Source organism: Phocoena phocoena, chromosome 12 (assembly GCF_963924675.1).
Source record: "Phocoena phocoena chromosome 12, mPhoPho1.1, whole genome shotgun sequence".
Classification (NCBI taxonomy): domain Eukaryota; kingdom Metazoa; phylum Chordata; class Mammalia; order Artiodactyla; family Phocoenidae; genus Phocoena; species Phocoena phocoena.
In genome coordinates this window covers 1567584-1584634 of record NC_089230.1, presented here as the reverse complement: position 1 = coordinate 1584634, position 17051 = coordinate 1567584, and the positions used below count along the sequence as shown (strand labels likewise).

At 53.7% G+C, this 17051-nt stretch overlaps 1 protein-coding gene across 1 annotated transcript; it reads right to left on the bottom strand.

Annotated features, from left to right (window-relative positions):
• Nucleotides 1-2362: 2362 nt before the first annotated feature.
• On the bottom strand, nt 2363-12100 carry DACT2 (dishevelled binding antagonist of beta catenin 2). Its single transcript, XM_065889196.1, has 4 exons — nt 11864-12100; nt 6278-6410; nt 5039-5302; nt 2363-3960 (listed from the first exon to the last, which is right to left on the bottom strand). Exons 1-4 carry the CDS (start codon nt 12098-12100, stop codon nt 2363-2365), a joined length of 2232 nt encoding a protein of 743 aa, XP_065745268.1.
• Nucleotides 12101-17051: the final 4951 nt, after the last annotated feature.

The following is a 17051-nucleotide window of genomic DNA, read 5'->3' as shown; positions in this document are numbered from 1 at the left end:
AGGCAGATGGGAAGACATGGCACCTAGAGTCATATTTATTTACTGTAAACCTGCCCGAGAGTAAATGGAAGAGCACCGGAGAGGAAGTAGTTTCGGGCCTTGGGCAGACAGGTGTGTGTGCGTGTGCGTGTTGTGTGTGTGCGTGTGCGTGTGCATGTGCGTGTGCGTGTGTGTTGCGTGTGTGTGTGCGTGCGTGTGTGTGTGTGTGTGTGTGTGTGTGTGTGGGTCTGCAAGGCTGGGGAGAGACAAAGACAGATGGAGAGAGACAGACAGACAGAGAGAGGATCAAAGAGAAGGAGGCAGAGAGAGAGAGAGAGAGGGAGGGAGGGCGGGACACTGACTGATGACTGACTTGACATCTTATCACTGAGGGCTCTCTGTCCGCAGATGCCACGGTTGCATTTTGCATGGAGTCTGCATGGGTTTTATGGTTAGTTTGCTCCGTTAGTCTGCTGGTTGCACAGACAGGCCCGGCATCTTCTGGGCGGGGACGCATTCCTGTCTGGTTGTGCTTTGGAACCCGAATCATGAGGAAATGGAGCCTGGCTTCTGAGAAAGATAAACACTGTCAGAAATCCCCAGGGGCCCGAACCCACTGCATCCCCTTCAGCACTGATCTCACATGATCTTGGCCAGAGACACAGCCTGAGGGTCCTCTCCTGTGACACAAGGACGGGGGCCCTGCTGAGGACGAAGGAAGTCTGCAGTTTCCAAATACGGCATTCAAAGCTCCCGAATTGAGAAAAACTCCAACAGACGCAAGAGATAATGTCAAACAGAGCAGGACACACTCTGTAAAGGGAGCTTCACGGCCATTTCTCTGGCGTGGCCGGCAAGGGACACAGACTGTGGACACTGCTGGGACCGAGGCGGGGCCAGAACCCTGGCTCTGGATCCTCTCCCAGGACCCTCACCTGCTCAGCGGCCCTGGCAAATACTGGGTTCCCATCGCCTCTTGTGCCACACGGTTGAGATTTAGACCATTAAAGAAAATACCCTGTGTACTATCTTTTATCAAAAACCTCCACCATGGGTGGGTTTGACGTTTTCCTCCAAATATCAGAGCAGTTTTATAGAAAGCTCAGGAAGACCCTTTCACCTCTGTTAGTAAGCGGATTCTGTGAAGCCCACGTGGGAATTCTATCCAGATAGACTCAAAGTCTGCTCTGGGCCCTCTGAAATGGTTGCACTTTTGAGACAGAAAGAAAGAGAGTGACAGAAAGCAGCCACTCTCCTTCACTTTTGGGAACCTCTGCCCAGGTCAAACAGGTGGACTTCTTTGTTCTAAAATGTTAATCTTTTTAAAATGTGAGTCTCTGAAGTGCGTCCTGAAACTAGCTGTTCGTTACATGAATATCTAATGTCTACTAGAAGATCTACTACCATTTTAGCTTGTTTTCTTTCCATTTTCCTTCAAAAGTTCCTACCAACCGTGCATTTAGCCCCAGGCCGGGGCTGTGGCGGTCACTGGGGAAGACGTTCTCCGCCTCCCCCGTGCCTTCTTTCTACCTCCAGGCCCTCAGAAGCAGCTTTGAATAATTCAGGATAAAACTTCATGAACTGTACATGCTGCTCTCCGCAGGCAGCTTCCCTGAAAATCCTACCTTCCTGAAAAGTTGAGGGAAATTCCCTTTGAAAAATAAACACCATAAAAGGGTTTCTTTTCCAAAGCATTTTTATGCTCAATTCAGGAGTGTTGGGAAGAGTGTGGAGTGTACCCATGTGAAATGCATTTTCCCACCTCGGGTGAAAGAGTGTCCACATGATGGGGAAGGATTAGGGTTTGCTGAGCCCCTACTACATTCCTGAGGGCAGGGAGGCTAAAAGGGAAAGACTGACTTGCAAAGACAAAGGCATAATCGGCTGTTTATTCATGTTGAGGGTTTGACCTGGATTCATAGTCCAACCCAGTTTCCACAGCACAGTCCTGCAACCATTTCTTAAAGGGAACGCTTTTGGGGGGAAACTGTTCAACAGGCTGGGGTACACCGAGCGCCCAGCCCAAGTGGAACAGGATGGAGGGAAGCAAGCACGGGGCTCACGGCACAGGCAGCTGGGAGGCCAGCGCCCCGACGAATCTGCAGTCCCAGAGTTCTGGGTGAAGGTCTCCACTGGGGCCAAGGTGGGGTGACGTGCCCAGAGTCACCGCCTAACCTGTGGGGCGATGCACCAGGGACGGGCCCATCATCTCCTCTGAGGGGACTCCTTTTGAAGGGCAGCTTCGGGGAGAAAGCAAAGTGTCCAGATGACACAGACCTGCACGTCTAACACCGTGCGAGGCTGGACCCGTCCTCAGCCACGAAAGGTCCCTTTGTGTCTGTGGCTCCCGGGCCCGGACAGGCCCTGCTGTCACCCAGCGACCTCACACCATGGTCATGACCTTCAGAGCGGCCGGCTGGAACCTGCGGATCCTCTTCTTCAGGGCCTTGGAGGCCTTGACGCGGCACAGCCTGGGCACCGGCGGCAGAGGGGGCCTGGAGCTGGCCGGGGCCCGCTGGCTGGAGCTTCCCCCGCCCTGGCCGCTGCCCTCCGAGGTGCTGCCACTGGACTCCCCGTCCCCGAAGCGGTTGGCCGTGTGGTCGCTGGCCTCGTCCCCGCTGCTCTCCGCGACGGTGGAGCGGAAGAGGGACGCGCACTCGGCCGAGCGCTCCGAGCCGTCCGACCCGCTCCTGGCTCGGGCATCCTGGCGGGGCAGCCTGGGCCTGGGTCTGGCGCACACGGGCCGCGGGCCACCCCCTCTCCGGGCCGCCTGCCTATGGGGCCCCAGGCTGGGGTCCGGGCGGGCTCGGGCTGAGATCTCTACGGAGGACTGCCACCTGCGCTGCTTCCTCCGGGCCTCCCCCCCCGTTGCCACCAGCGGGGTTGCTTCCAAGGGGAACAAGGCCTGAGCTGACACCTGGTGACCCTCTGGTCGGGCCACCAGCAGGGGGACGAAGACAGACACGGGGTAGAGGCTGGACTCAGAGCAGGACCGGCCGGGCGCCGCCCTGGCCAGGGTGGGCCTCCTGAGACCACCTCCCGACTCAGGGGGCGGCCGGGGGCCCCCGAGGGCGCCCCACTGAAGCTGCGGCCCCCAGAGCCTCAGCGCCTTGTCGCTGGCCCCCCTCTTGATCTTCACAGGCTTGGCCCTGGGGGGCCGCACAGGGAGAGCTCCTATGGCAGCAAAGTGCGGGCGGACACAGTGTCCAGGGGCCCGAGGGGGGCCCTCCCCACCCGCCCCCCCGCCCGGCGACCTGCCTCTGCCCGTCCAGCCGTGGAGAGCTGGCTGCTGACCCCGCAAGCAGGGAGCAGGGGCCTGGCCACAGCCCAGCCATGGGGAGCCTGGACGGGGCTCCCGGTGCACGCAGCTGCGTGAGGGTCTGGGGCCCTCCTCTGGATGGCTGCTGGGGTGCAGGGTGCGTACAAGGGGCACAGGCCCCGGCTGCTCGAGGCTGTCCCCGTCACGGGCGGCCCCGCTCTGGGCCTCCCCTCCCACCTCCGCTCTCCCCCGGGCGCACACCGGCTTCTCCAGGCCACCTTCACTGTCCGCCCCCCGGACCCCGAGCCCCTGCGGGGATAGGGACGCCTCCCGTCCTGGGGGTCCACGCTCAACCACACTGCCCCTCGCAGGGGGCCCTCGGCCCTGCAGTCGCAGCAGCCTCTCTATGTAGGCGCTGGCTGGGCCAGCGTCGAGGACCAGGCCAGTCCGAATGGAGCTCGGACCTGTGGCGCCAGGGAGGGGCTGACTGGGGGGCGAGTGGCCATCGCTCGGTGCTGTCTCCTTGGTCAGAGTAAAGAGGGGGCTCTGCAAAGCCACGGCGTGCAGGGGGCTGGGGTACGGGTACACCTCCCTGCCCCCCTTGGATACCAGGTCACACTGGTACTTGGGGTCCATGCCGCGGCAGAGGAAGGAAGTGGCCTTGGGGTGTGCCCTGGCTTTCTGGAGCCCCACTTCAGCCGGCAGGACTCTTTCAAGGTCACCTGGGAAGGAGAAAAAGAACAAAACATAAATAAGGGAAGAAGCAAGCACAACCCTGGGGCACGAGGCCCTCCCCCCGGGCAGGACGAGGCCCCGGCCTTGCACGTTCCACGCCTGGACACGCTGGTGTCTGCTGTACACATCCCATCACCCAGCTCCCATCACGTTCCTTCCAGCCACAGCCTAGAAGGCGAGTCCTAGACCCTAGCGTTCAGTTCCTGCCCTTGTTCACTGAAGGTGCGTAGGATGCCCAGGGAGATGGGGCACCGGCGACCACACGGCCATCGGGACAAGGTCTCGGAACAGACCTTCCCTGAGGCATTCACAGATGTGCAAGAAAGAAAACCCATGGATCCTAACGGCCCAGGTCTAGCATCAGGAATAAGATGCATCTTTTCCTTTTGGGACACTCTGAAGAAAAAGAAAGGCTCTTCCCTGGCCAGTGCGGGGAACCGCATGTGAAGTAACTCTCTCAACGCCCACTTGCAGCGCTGCTCCCACCCTAGTCCCCGGCAGTGGCCACGAGGGCCGTGGAAGGGTGTGAACGGATGTTCATTTTAAATAAGACGAGAAGCCTTTTATTGCAACAGCCCTGCTACGAGGAACACAGGTGGGCGTTTGATGCCTACCTCCATCCAAAACCCAAAAAAGCCCACAGAAAATATGGGACTCGGGAACCACCCCCTTCCTTGTATGGGGCTCGGGGACCGCCCCACTCCTTGTATGGGGCTCGGGGACCGCACCCCTCCGTGTATAGGGCTCGGGGACCGCCTCCCTCCTTGTATGGAGCCTTGTATGGGGCTCGGGGACCACCCCGCCCTCCTTGTATGGGGCTCGGGGACCGCCCCCCCTCCTTGTATGGGGCTCGGGGACCGCCCCTCCTTGTATGGGGTGTATGGGGCTCGGGGACCGCCCCCCCTTGTATGGGGCTTGGGAACCGCCCCCCTCCTTGTATGGGGCTTGGGGACCGCACCCCTCCGTGTATAGGGCTCGGGGACTATCCCCCTCCTTGTATGGGGCTCGGGGACCGCCCCTCCTTGTATGGGGCTTGGCGCCGCCCCCGCTCCCGCCTCCCCTTACCTGTGGACACCGGGCGGGGCCGGGACTCGCCTTGCAGCAGCTGGCCGGCGCCCCCCTCACTGGCCTGGGGCTCCCACGCAGTCAGGGGGACCCCACACACCGTGGTCTCATCTGCTGAGCGGGGCCGGCAGTGCCCCGCGCTGGGCCTGGCCTTCGGGGTGGCAGGCAGCACGGCGCCCAGAGAGGAGGACACGCAGTCACTGCACACAGACGTGCAGGAGGTGGACAGGGAGCAGGACCCGCCGTCGCTCAGCTCGTAGAAGCCTGCACAGGGGCACAGAGGCTGTCGGTGTGGTCTGGGGGGCCCGCGCTGAGGGGCTGGGGGTCTCAGGGAAGCGGGCCCGGGCCGGGGAGGGGCCCGGGGCCAGAACGCCGAGGACGCCTCCCCACCAGTGTCTCCTGTTGCCCAACACCTGCTCATCCCTCTCCTGGGCGCGTGGCTCACGTCCCCCCGTGTGACCTCCGGCTTCCAGCCCCGGAAGAGGGAGCCTGGCATCCTCCCCCGCCCCTCCTCGTGCCCGCCAAGCTCATCTGAGGCAGCCACCAGAGAAGGGGCAGCGTCTGGGGAGGTCCCCCGGCCCGGCCCTGCTACATGATTGACAACCCAGACTGTGACAGGATTTTGCAAACTGAAAAAAAGAGAAAGACACGGCAGAGAACACTGTACTTGGGAAGACGCTGGTCTCCTGGGTTTGCCATCTGAGCTGCTGTCTGAGCCTAGAATCTGGAGAGAAAGCCCATGTGTCCAGGACTATGAAGGTCAGAACGACCCTAACCATCGCTACGTGACCTTGAAAGGAGGGTGGACAGGGCCGCAGGAGAGGAAACTGTACTGATTTTAGACTGTAGACTTCAAAAAATACTTTTGCTGTCACATAGAAGTTATTATTTACAATCTCCATGCTGGTTCAACATCAACAGAATCTGTCTCAGCCAGAGACAGGTGAGAAGCTCATGGGGTTTTTCCATCAAAAGCAGTATTTTTCCAATTAAACAACGAGTATGTACGCACCCACTCTCTCCCTCTCTCTCCCCGTTTTCCCAAGCGCGTTTAACTAAAAGTATTAAAAGTATTTCATCTTCAGTATTCTCCAGTAACGTGCTCTTTCAGGCTCGCATACAGCTCCTGACCCTCCGGTGGCCTGAGCACAGAGGCGGGTTCACCATGTCAGCCCTGCCGGGCAGTGCCGCGCCCTGGGGTGGGGGACAGATGGTCCAGGGCCCGAGTGGGCGCCATACCTGAGCTGGGCCTGCTGTCGCTGTCCGGGGCCTCGCTGGAGGTTCTGCGCACGTCCAGCTGTAGCTCGCTGATCTGCTGGTCCAGCTGGTCCAAGTGGGTTTTCAGGCCGACGTCCTGAAGTCTTAAACGGTTCTCAGAAGGAAAACAGGGAGACATAAAACTGCTCTGGGTACAGAAATGGAAACTGGAGGCTCCACGTGAAGCTACATCACACATACAACTTAACTCTGCAAACCCACAGGCCAGCTCCCACCTGACAGCTCCCCCTTCCTCAGGCCGAACACCGTCTCTAGGACCCCTCCCGCCTCCAGCATGTCTTCCCAAGTGCAGACTTTTCTTTGCCAGCAATTTTCAATTAGACATTTCTTTATAAGAATACGGAGTAATACAGCTTATGAGAGTGGAATGAGGACCAAAAACAGCCAAGGACACCCCCTCTGGCAGGAGCCACCGATATTTTCAATGTCTTTTTCCACGTAAGAATCTACTTTCCCAGGCTCGCGCCTCGTGGACCTTGCGTTTGGTGCCTGTATCACCACGTTCCTTCACCGCAGCCCCTCCACGGCACCTGGGGAGGGCTGAGCTTCGGCTCTTCAGGGGGACAGGAAAGTCCCCAGGACAGAAAAAGGCCCTGCCTCTGCAGCGCCTTAGCTCCCACATCACAGGTGGCATTTTGACCGGTTATGGTTCTGTAGGGCTTTCAGGGAAGAGGGAGGGACACTGCAGGAGGAGAGAGCCCAGCGCCTGGGATCAGCGCAGCCTGAGCACCTGCCCCAGGAGGCAGGGTCTGTCTGGTCTTAGGGTCCACATCTCAACTCTGTCCTCCGAGGCTCTAGCTTCTCCAGGCCTCAGCTTCCCTGGCTGTAAAACGGGTTACTGTGAGTGTCAACCACACATATCCGTGTGTGTATATCATGTAATATACACATAGCACATGCATGTGGTCAACGCTCACAGTATACATTCACACACACACACACACACACACACACACGCACGTGAATCATATGTCTGCAAAACAACGCTGTTTCATAAATGCTGACTTTCCGCCTTCAGTGATAAAACTTCACCTTGTTCTCAAGGTCCACTACCTAAATTTCTTGTTTTGATTAGCAATTAAGTTTAAGGCAAATAATTAATGAAGGCGATTATGCCGGTCACCCTGTTTGAGAAAATGATCAATTGTGTTTCAAATTCTTATATGGCAAATGAGGAATTACTTCAGTAGCTTCAATAATCCGAGAAGTCAGTCCAAGGGGGAAGCAGGTAGCGGTAATTTGATTCTTATGGGAGAACTACGCTGGCGCAGACTGTTCCCATACCACCAGGGGTAGGGGCCGAGGGCCCAGCACCTGGTGAGTGGCAGACCGCCGCACCCAAATCCACTTTCCTCTGGACCCAGTGCAAGGGTCTCAGAGCAACCTCCAAGACTTGTAGCAAGAGAGTCTCCCAGCCTCAGGTAATAGTATCTATAAACATAACACTGCAAAAACCCAGAATTCAATCAAAACGGACACACCCAGGACCACCCAGAATAGCCTCAACGTCCTGGCACGTTTTCACAAAGGGAAACGCTCCCCAGGTGGACGGCACTACCTGACAGCCGGAGCGGCGGGGGCAGCAAAGGTGGGCTCCCGGCCCATCGCTACCCAAGTGAAAAACACTTAGACAAACGAAGGGAATTTTTACTGCAAATGACTTTTCTTCTAATGTCGTAAAATGAGACCACGGTACTGGCCGAGTTCAGTTCCTCTGTTTGACCACACTTCGACGTTTAAAAACATGGATTTTGACCCCTTCTCTTCCAAATCACGATGTCCTCTTTCTTCTGAAGGGGGACCTCTCTGGATTTCATAGTTGGCTTCTCTCCTCCCTCTCCAATCCCCCTCCCCCCGAAAAACTGACCCTGGCGTGTTTGTGCTGGAATAATTGCTCTGTGATTAATGTTTGCCCAGCCCCGCCTGCAGCTGGCGGCTCCTGATTAGGGTTGAGGGGCACAGCCACGCAGGCCCCCGGGTGCCCTCCGACGATTGCTGCGTCCCCAGGACCCCGCTGCATGGCGACAGGGCTTTGTCACCCAGGATTGGCACTGTCCTCCGTAACCCTTCCCCCGCCCCTCGCTGGGGGTTTTTATGTCTCTGCTTTTCATTAACTCCTCGTTCTCTAACTCTGTGCTAAGTCAAAGCTTCCTTATGGCACCAGGACTGAGCATAACCCACTGCGGAGCCAGGCACACAGCATCGACTTCCATGTATTTCTGCAGGGAAAATGTGTTACAGAGACGTCACGTGGGTTCCCTCCAGAGCAGCGAGCCAGTCTGTGTGGCCACCAGCCCTCCCTACTCACCGCAGGCCTCCAGGCTCAGGGGCAGGGCAGCACATCCCGTCTGAATCCCCTGAACCTGGGCGAGGGGCAGGGGGTCCGGTGTAAGGGAGAGCACAGCCCGGTTCCCAGGAGCTGGGAGCCCCGGGGCATCCGTGCAGACCCCAGGGCTCCCTGCCACACCCGTTAACTCAGACTCCAGGGCACTCCTGGGAATCTGCATTTTGACAAGCTTCCCTGGGACCAATTTTTGATGACCACAAAAGTTTGAGAACTTCTACCCAGGGAATGCCATTCAAAACAAATATCTGGCTTAGCCTTTTCTTCGAGATGCGGACTTTACATGCCATAAAGGACTGATGCGATTTCCACCTGCTTTGCCCTTTTGCTCACCATCTACAATTCGGCTTTCCAGCCTTCTCAACCTTTACGGCAGATTGAGAGGACAAAAATGAAAACCGTCCCAAAGTTCAGGATACAGAGATGGCATCTAAAACACCTCTGTTCTTTCCTTGAAAGCTGAGAACAGGCACAGGAAACATTTTCCGCATGAGTTCCACGGCACTGCAAGTGCCCTGGGGGTGGGTAAATGTTACTCCCTAGCTTGAAAAGAGGTCCTTCAGAGGGCCAGGGTCACAGATTAGCCTGGGGCATAACGAGCACTAGTGCCGCAGAAGGAAGCCTTGCCCAGCCCCGTGGATGCCTCCCCCTCCTCTGTGACCCTGAGTGAGTTCGTTCCCCTGAGAGGTCACGGAGCAAGCATGGTCGGTCCAAGGAAAACACCAGGCGTCGTGATTACAGCAGCAGAGTCAGACCCTCATTTCCTGCAGTGCTTAATGCCGGCACCTGCCAGGGAGGAGGAGGTGTTGCCACTCAGGGTCAGGGCTAGTCGTGACCAGCAAAACAACCACCAGGAGATTCTCCAGCACCAGTTTCCCTGCAGGTCCCCAGAGCCTTTCCTCACATCCCACCTGGGGTGACCGCTGGCGCCTCCTGGTGGGAGATGGAGCTTCCAGGCTCCTCTGGGGTATCCAAATCTTTCCAAGTCAGTGTTGCTGGGAACGTAACGCTTATAAAAATGGGCATGGCAGCCTCTTCTCGGGGAATGACAATCTCCCTGGAAGGCACAGACAGGTGAGCACAGGACCGGCCAAACAGTAAGGGCTGCATTGGTCAGAGGTCATGGGGGTTACATTAGCTTAGAAATATAGAACGTGGAGATAGTAAATACTGAAATCATCTTCCGCTTTGTTACAGCAGTAAAACTTGCTCATTTATTTATTCAACGAATACTAAGGACCTACTGCGCGCTTCCTGCTGTGACTATAGACGCAGCAATTAAAAAGGTGTAGCTCGTTCGTGATGACTTCTCCTAATTGCAGTTTAAATCCCCCCTAAAATGCTCAAGCTCATTCTCACTTGGGAATGTCTGTGGGACAAAACTTTTAACTGGGTCAGATAAAAGTTCTTCCTGTCTCCACACCTGAATGGTGACCCATGCCCCGGTTAACCCCAGGGTGTTGGTAGGAGGGGCCCCGATTAGCCGGGAGTTCCTGAAGTGTGAACCTGGGGCTGGAGATGAAGGCCTTTTGATTGTACCCTGAATCACAGAACTAGAATCACTCCTAATTTTTTCTCTGTAAGAAAAATGTGAACGTGTTAATCGCTGGGCTGGTGTCACACACATTCAATTATTCTTCTCTTTTGATCACATAATCTGTGCCAAGAACAAAGTTTCAAGACAAAGGGTGCATGTTCCTTCTGGTCCCCACATTAAAAAATAAATAAATAAAACAAAAAAAAACCTGTTTGATCTTCTCTCCCAAAAGGCTACCCGTAATTAGAGGCTGAGTACTCACGAGTCTGATTTGTATATTACTTAAGCCGAGTTAATCATCAACTGGGTTCTAGCTCCCCGGACAGAACAATTCACAGCGGCATCGCAAAGCTCCTTCCTGCCACACGCATGTCATGCATCTTTGCAGGCTCTGTGTGCCTCTCCGAGCTCCAGTTGAAGGTAGGATGTGTCTGGGGGCACGCACGCACGCACACACACACCCACACACACACAGGTAAGCTAAACCTGCAGCTGTGACTGGATAAGATGGGGGGTGAGAAGCCTATGAAAGTTCCACTCGGTAACTAGCTCCTTCCTTTGCATAGCAGCCGCGGAATCACAGGAGGAGAGGCTGCACAGTTAGGGCCCCCCCTTGCCATGTGGGAAGATCGCAGGAGTCCTGGGACACATCTTAAGACGCTGAGCTTCCTGATTCTCTAATCCAGAAGCAGCTAACAAATCATTGACACGACTGCGCTAAGCTGATAGCAAAGCAGCAGCTTCATCCAGGTTACTTTGTAAAGACAGCAACCTTTAAACGGGGCAGATTTAATTTCTCATTTAAAAGACATTCCCCTTAGAGTACTACAGTCAACTCTACCAAATAGACATCTTTCTATACAGCCTTCTAATTTTTCCTTTAAAAAACACTGCAACCCTGCAAAAACTCTTGTTTTTTCCAATACATGAGATGAAACCATACATTGGATAAATAACCGAGGCAATCACCTGAGGAGTGTCTTCAGTGGTACAAAAGGGACCCGCGTTTGGAGGAGCCCAGGGGGGAGAAGGCCGGTGGGAAAGCAGGCCCAGAAGGCCCAGTGGGGTTCCACCGCCTCTGCGTTCAGAGCACACACCTCTTTTCATAGGTCAGGTTACATTTTAAAGTCGGAGAGGCCCTCATCGGATACATGCTCTCCCCAACATCTCTTTACAGTGACACGACCCCAGGGCTCAACCTGAGCACATCACTGGGGACAATTCGGGGGACACTTGGCACGCTGGCACTGCTGTCCCCAGACCCACGCAGCAGGCAGAGGCTGGCACCGGGCGCAGGACACCAGGATCCCAAGTAGCCCCCAGCAGGGGAAACCGATTCAATGCGTTCTTATCAGCAAAACTCCAACCAACAGGAATACATCCTAAAGTCGGTCTGCGCCGGGAAGTAGGCAGAGCCGGGCGCAGCCCCGATGCGCGGCTCGGCGCGGGCGGCCCGGCCGGGCTGCTTTCAGGGCCCGGATGCCTAGCCTCGCGCCTCGGGCCTCCGCGTCCCTCTCATTCGGGACCGAGCTGCGTCCTTCGAAATCGCCGAGGGTGCCCCCCGATCGGTCGGGCGGCCCGTCCGCCTGTTGCCTGCCGGGTGGACCGGGTCCCCGCGGCCCCGCGCGCCCGGAGCGGCCCCGCGACCCCCGCACGCGCTCCTTACCAGCTGCTCCTGCAGCGCCGCCAGCGCAGCCTCCAGCCGCAGCTCGTGTGCGCGGGGGCCGCGGGGGGCGGCGGGCCCGGGCGGGGGCTGCACGGCCAGGGCGCCCCACACGCGCGCCTGTTGCCTGGCGCGGAGCCCCTGCAGCTCGTGCAGCCCCGCGAGGGCCGCGCGCAGCCTGGCGCCCACCCTGCGGCGGTCCCAGCCCGCGGGCCCCGGCGGGCCGCCCGGCGCCCACATCCCGCGTTCGACCTGCGCGGCTGCCCGGAGCCTCCCCGGCCTCCGAGCGGCGCCGGGCGGTGCGCGCGGCCTCCGCGCCGCCTGTCCCCGCCCCCGGCCCGCGGGTCGCCGAGGCGGGGTGGGACCTATCGGTGGCAGAGGAGGCGGTGTCTGCACACGCCCCGGGGTCACAGCGGCCGCCCCCGGGCCCGCCCCGTCGGCGGAGCCCCACGCCCTTGGGGACCCGGGGCGCCCGGAAGGCGCGCGGTGACCCTTGGAGGGGACCCGAGGGAAGGAGGAGCCGGGTGGGCGCGGGTGAAGGGGCGAAAGTGGACCAAACACGGAGAAAGGTCTTGTTCAGGTTAGAAGCAATGTTTTTAAGGTAAATTATTGGATAGCTCCCCATTGTAAGGACTATGTTACCATTACGAACTCACTAGCACTTTGAAAAGACTCCACTTTTCCTGGAAACCTCAGCTTGTCTTTTTTTTTTTTTTTAATAATAGTAGCTTTACTGAGATATAATTCACATACCATTTGATTCCCCTATTTAACACGTACAATCCAAGGGTCCCTTAGCATTGCATATTCGCCAAGTTGTGCCACTATCACCACAATCAATTTTATAACATTTTTACCACCCCCCAGAGAAGCTCTGTGCCCCTTAGCGGTCACCCTCCATTTCCCCGCTGCACCCGACACTCAGCTGCCTGTTTGGGAGGTTTTATATAAATAGAATCACACAATAGGTGGCCTTTTAGGACCGGCTTCCTTTACTGAGCATATTTTCAAGGTTCATCCACGTTGTAGCAAGTATCAGTACTTCACTCCTTTTTACTACTGCTATGGCTGCTCATGTACAGGTTTTCGTGTAGAAGTATGTTTTCATTTCCCTTGGGTGTTTACCTAAGAGTGGAATTGCTGGCTCCTAGGTAACTTCACCTGCGTTTAATCTTATGAGGAACAGCCAGGCTGCTTCCCAAAGTGGCTGCACCGTGTTACGTTCCCACCAGCACCGCACGAACGCTCCAAATGCTCCACACCGTCACCAGCATTCGTCTTTTTGGTCTCAGCCATTCCAGTATGTAGGAAGTGGTATCCCATTGTGATTTTGATTTCCATTTCCCTGATGGCAAGTGATGCTGGTATCTTTCCATGCACTTATTGGCTATTTGTGTGTCTTCTTTAGAGAAATGTCTGTTCAGATCGTTTGCCTATTTATTAAAACTGGGTCGTCTTTTTATTATTGAGATGTAAATATTCTTTATGTATTCTAGATACAATTCCACTATCAGGTATACGATTTGCGAAGATTTTGTTCACCCTATGGGGTATCCTTTCACTTTCTTGATAATGTACTTTGCAGCAAAACGTTTTTAATTTTGATTAAGTCCAATTTATCTAGTTTTCTTTTGTTGCCTGTACTTTTGGTGTCATATCTAAGAAACCATTGCCTAATCCAAGATCAAAGATTACTTCTGTGTTTTTTTCTAAGATTTTAAAAATAGTTTTAGTGCTTACGTTTAAGTCTTTGATCTGTTTTTAGTTAATTTTTGTACATGATGTGAGGTAGGGGTCCAACTTCATTTTTAAACGTGTGGGTATTCAGTTTTCCCAGAACCATTGGTTGCAAAGACAATTCTTTCCCCATTAAATTGTCTTGGGACATTTGTTGAAAATCAGTTGATTCAGAAAAATCAATTTCTGGATTCTCAATTCTATTTCACTGGTGTATATGTCTATCCTTATGCCAATTCCATATCGTTTTGGTTACTGTAGCTTTGTGGTAAGTTTTTTTTTTTTTTTTTTTAATGGTATGCGGGCCTCTCACTGTTGTGGCCTCTCCCGCTGCAGAGCACAGGCTCCGGATGCGCAGGCTCAGCGGCCATGGCTCACGGGCCCAGCCACTCCGCAGCATGTGGGATCTTCCTGGACAGGGGCACGAACCCGTGTCCCCTGCATCGGCAGGCGGACTCCCAACCACTGCGCCACCAGGGAAGCCCTGTGGTAAGTTTTAAAGTCAGGAAATGTGAGTCATCCGACTCTGTTCTTTTTCAAGACTGTTTTGGCTATTCAGTCTCCCTTGCATTTCCACATGAATTTAAAGTTCAGCTTGTCAATTTCTGCAAAGAAGCCAGCTGGGATTTTGATGGAGATTGCAGAGGAATCTGTCAATTGATTGGAGAAGTATTGCTACCTTAAGTTTGAGATGTCTGAACTATAAACGTGGGATGTTTTCCATTTGTTTAGGCCTTCTTCAATTAACAGTGTTCTGTAGTTTTCAGTGTACAAGTCTTGCACTTCTTTTGTTAAATTTATTTCTAAACATTTTATTCTTTTTCAAATTATTGTAAATGGAAATGTTTTTCAATTTCATTTTCAGAATATTCATTTCTAGTGTATAGAAATAAGTAACTGATTTTTGTATATTGATCTAAGCAAACTTGTTGAATTTTTTATTAGTTCTAATGGATTTTTAGTGGATTCCTTTGCATTTAAAAAAATTTTCAAGATCACGTCATCTGGAAATAGATATTTTCACTTCTTACTTTTGTATTTGGATGCTTCTAAATTCTTTTTCTTGCCTTATTGCTCTGCCTAGAACTTCCAGTACATGTTGAATAGAAGTGGTGAGAACAGGTATCCTTGCCTTTTTCCTGTTCTTGGGGTGGAGGGAGGAGCATTCAGCCTTTAACTGTTGAGTATGATGTTAGCTGCAGGTTTTTCTTTAGATGCCTTTTACCAGAATGAGGAAGTTCCTTTTGATTCCTACTTTCTTGAGTGTTTGTATCATTGAGTTTTTCGGGTTATTTTATGTTTCTTTTGTGTTTTCCTTGGTTGTCTGTACTTGTCTTATCTAATATTGAGAAAAAGCATGAGACTGAGACTTAAGCGGCCTAAGTTCAGTTTTCTCAACTGTATAATGAGTGTATCGAAGATTGCTGGTGCTGCTTTTTTTAAGTAAAAAAATTTATGATTCCTCCTTACATTTTGTTCCAAAGAGAGATTTAGAGAGAGGGAGAGACTGGATATGATCCCATTATTGGTTATCTCTCTTCCCCTCATCTATGACTCTCTTAATTGTGTCTTTTGGAGAACAGAGGTTCTTCATTTTTATGGAGTCTTATTTTTCACTGATCCTGTTTGTGCCATTTTAAAGAAATTTTTGCTTCAGGAAATTCAGGCTCTTGAAGATATTATTTAAAGCTACTTCTAGAAACTTTATTATTTTACCTTTCTTATTTAGATCTACAATCCACGTAGAATGGCTTTTTGTTTATTGTATGAGACAGGGAGATCACAATTTACTTTTTCTCAGACACGTCCCAGTGCAATATTTATTGCCCCAAATATCTTAGTGTGTATTTCCTACACAAAGGTATTATTTTAACCAAATTTAATCATTAAATCAGGAAACTGATTTGATACATAATTACCATCTAATTTTCAGGTCCAGTGCAGGTTTTACCAATGATTCCATTTAACATCCTTTGGATCAGAACAACCCCTTCCAGACTTAGCTGTCCTGTCCTGCTGGTCTCTGGCAGCCTGGAGCAGGGGCCCAGTCTATCCTTGGCCTATGACTCAGCACTTTTGAAGGCTGTGCATTTTCAGGATGCTCCTTGATTTCCTCTTGCTGAAGTTTCCTCCTGGGTCAGGTTATGCTTCTGAGGCAGGAATATGAAGAGTGACACCGTACTCTTGTACATCTCACCAAGGGGCACACAGCTTCAGCTTGACCATTCCTGACACTGCCCACACTGACTACCTCATCTGTATCAATAGCTCTGTCTTTCACCTGTCCGTCCATCCAGTCATCTGTCCGTGTAAGATCTATCCAGCATCTATCTTTTCTCCATTCCTTCCCTCCTTCCTTCCTTCCTTCATCCATCCATCTATCTACCAGTCCATTTATCTATCTATCTGTAGCTGATCAATTGTTCAGGATAGGAAGGGAGGGGAAGTGGGGGAAGAAAAGAAAGAAGCAAGAGCCCAAAGGGTGCTGTTGGGTTTTATCCTCCATGTGAGGCGGCAGGAGGAGGGTTCCGGAGTCCTTGGTGCTGGCCTAGGGCAGTGGGTGGGCAGAAACGCTGGACCGCCTCTGCTGAACTGTGGGCAGTTGTGCTCCTGTCTCTGAAGGTGGACACACCTGGGGTTGGTATGAGGGGCTCTATGTGGCCAGTTGCCCCTACACTCTGACCTCTAATGTTCTGAGATTTAAGGGTGCGTTGAGGGGGACTGAGGGCTCTCCACTCTCCAAAATGTGCTGGGAGCCTTGCTGAGGGGGAAGCTCCTGCGTCCTTAGTGCTCTTGGGAGCGGCTACCACATTCCCGTCCCCTCCATCCCCGGGGCGGGAAGGATGCTGGGTGTAGACTGCAGCTCCTGCCCTGGGCTTCTGTGAGGCTCGCATGTCAGCTGTCACCTACACTCCCCTGGGGTGACAGCGTATTCAGGTCGCAGGGGTGGGCCTTTCCTTTGTGAGTATTGGAGGGTCTGAAAGTATGTGACTTATTCAATGATTATACATCCACGTAGCTGAAAAGATTATTATTTAACTATAACTAAATAGCAATGAAAGAAATGTTTCTAAGATGCCAAGAAAAAACAAACTGAATTAAATGTTGTAACTGTAAGTGTATGAAAAGTGCACCTGCATACCAGCAGGGCTTATGGAGCATAAGACAATTAAGACAGTCATTGGCAAAGATGGCAGGGTGGGAAGACGCTGAGTTAGTGTTTTCCCACAACTAGGGCACCTGCCAGCCGCTGGTGGGGGAGCCTGACGCCCAATGTGTATGGAGATGTATATGGAGACGGGAGGAACCCCCAAGTGAACTGGTAGGACGTGGGGGGACTGAGGGGGAGGAGAAGTGGAGGCCAGACAGGATTGGAGCCCAGGGAGATCAGAGAAGCAGGCCGGGAGGAGTGGAGGGCGATCGCCTGGCCCACTTGGGCACGGGGAACCTACTG

What these genes read in the sequence shown, in the direction of transcription:
- DACT2 (XM_065889196.1), bottom strand. Translation starts at nt 12,100, where the DNA reads ATGTGGGCGCCGGGCGGCCCGCCGGGGCCCGCGGGCTGGGACCGCCGC. An exon ending in CGACAGCAGGCCCAGCTCAG is followed by an intron (nt 5,303 to 6,277) that starts GTATGGCGCCCA and finishes GCCCCTGTGCAG; the next exon opens with GCTTCTACGAGCTGAGCGAC. An exon ending in GCCCCGCCCGGTGTCCACAG is followed by an intron (nt 3,961 to 5,038) that starts GTAAGGGGAGGC and finishes TCTCCTTCCCAG; the next exon opens with GTGACCTTGAAAGAGTCCTG.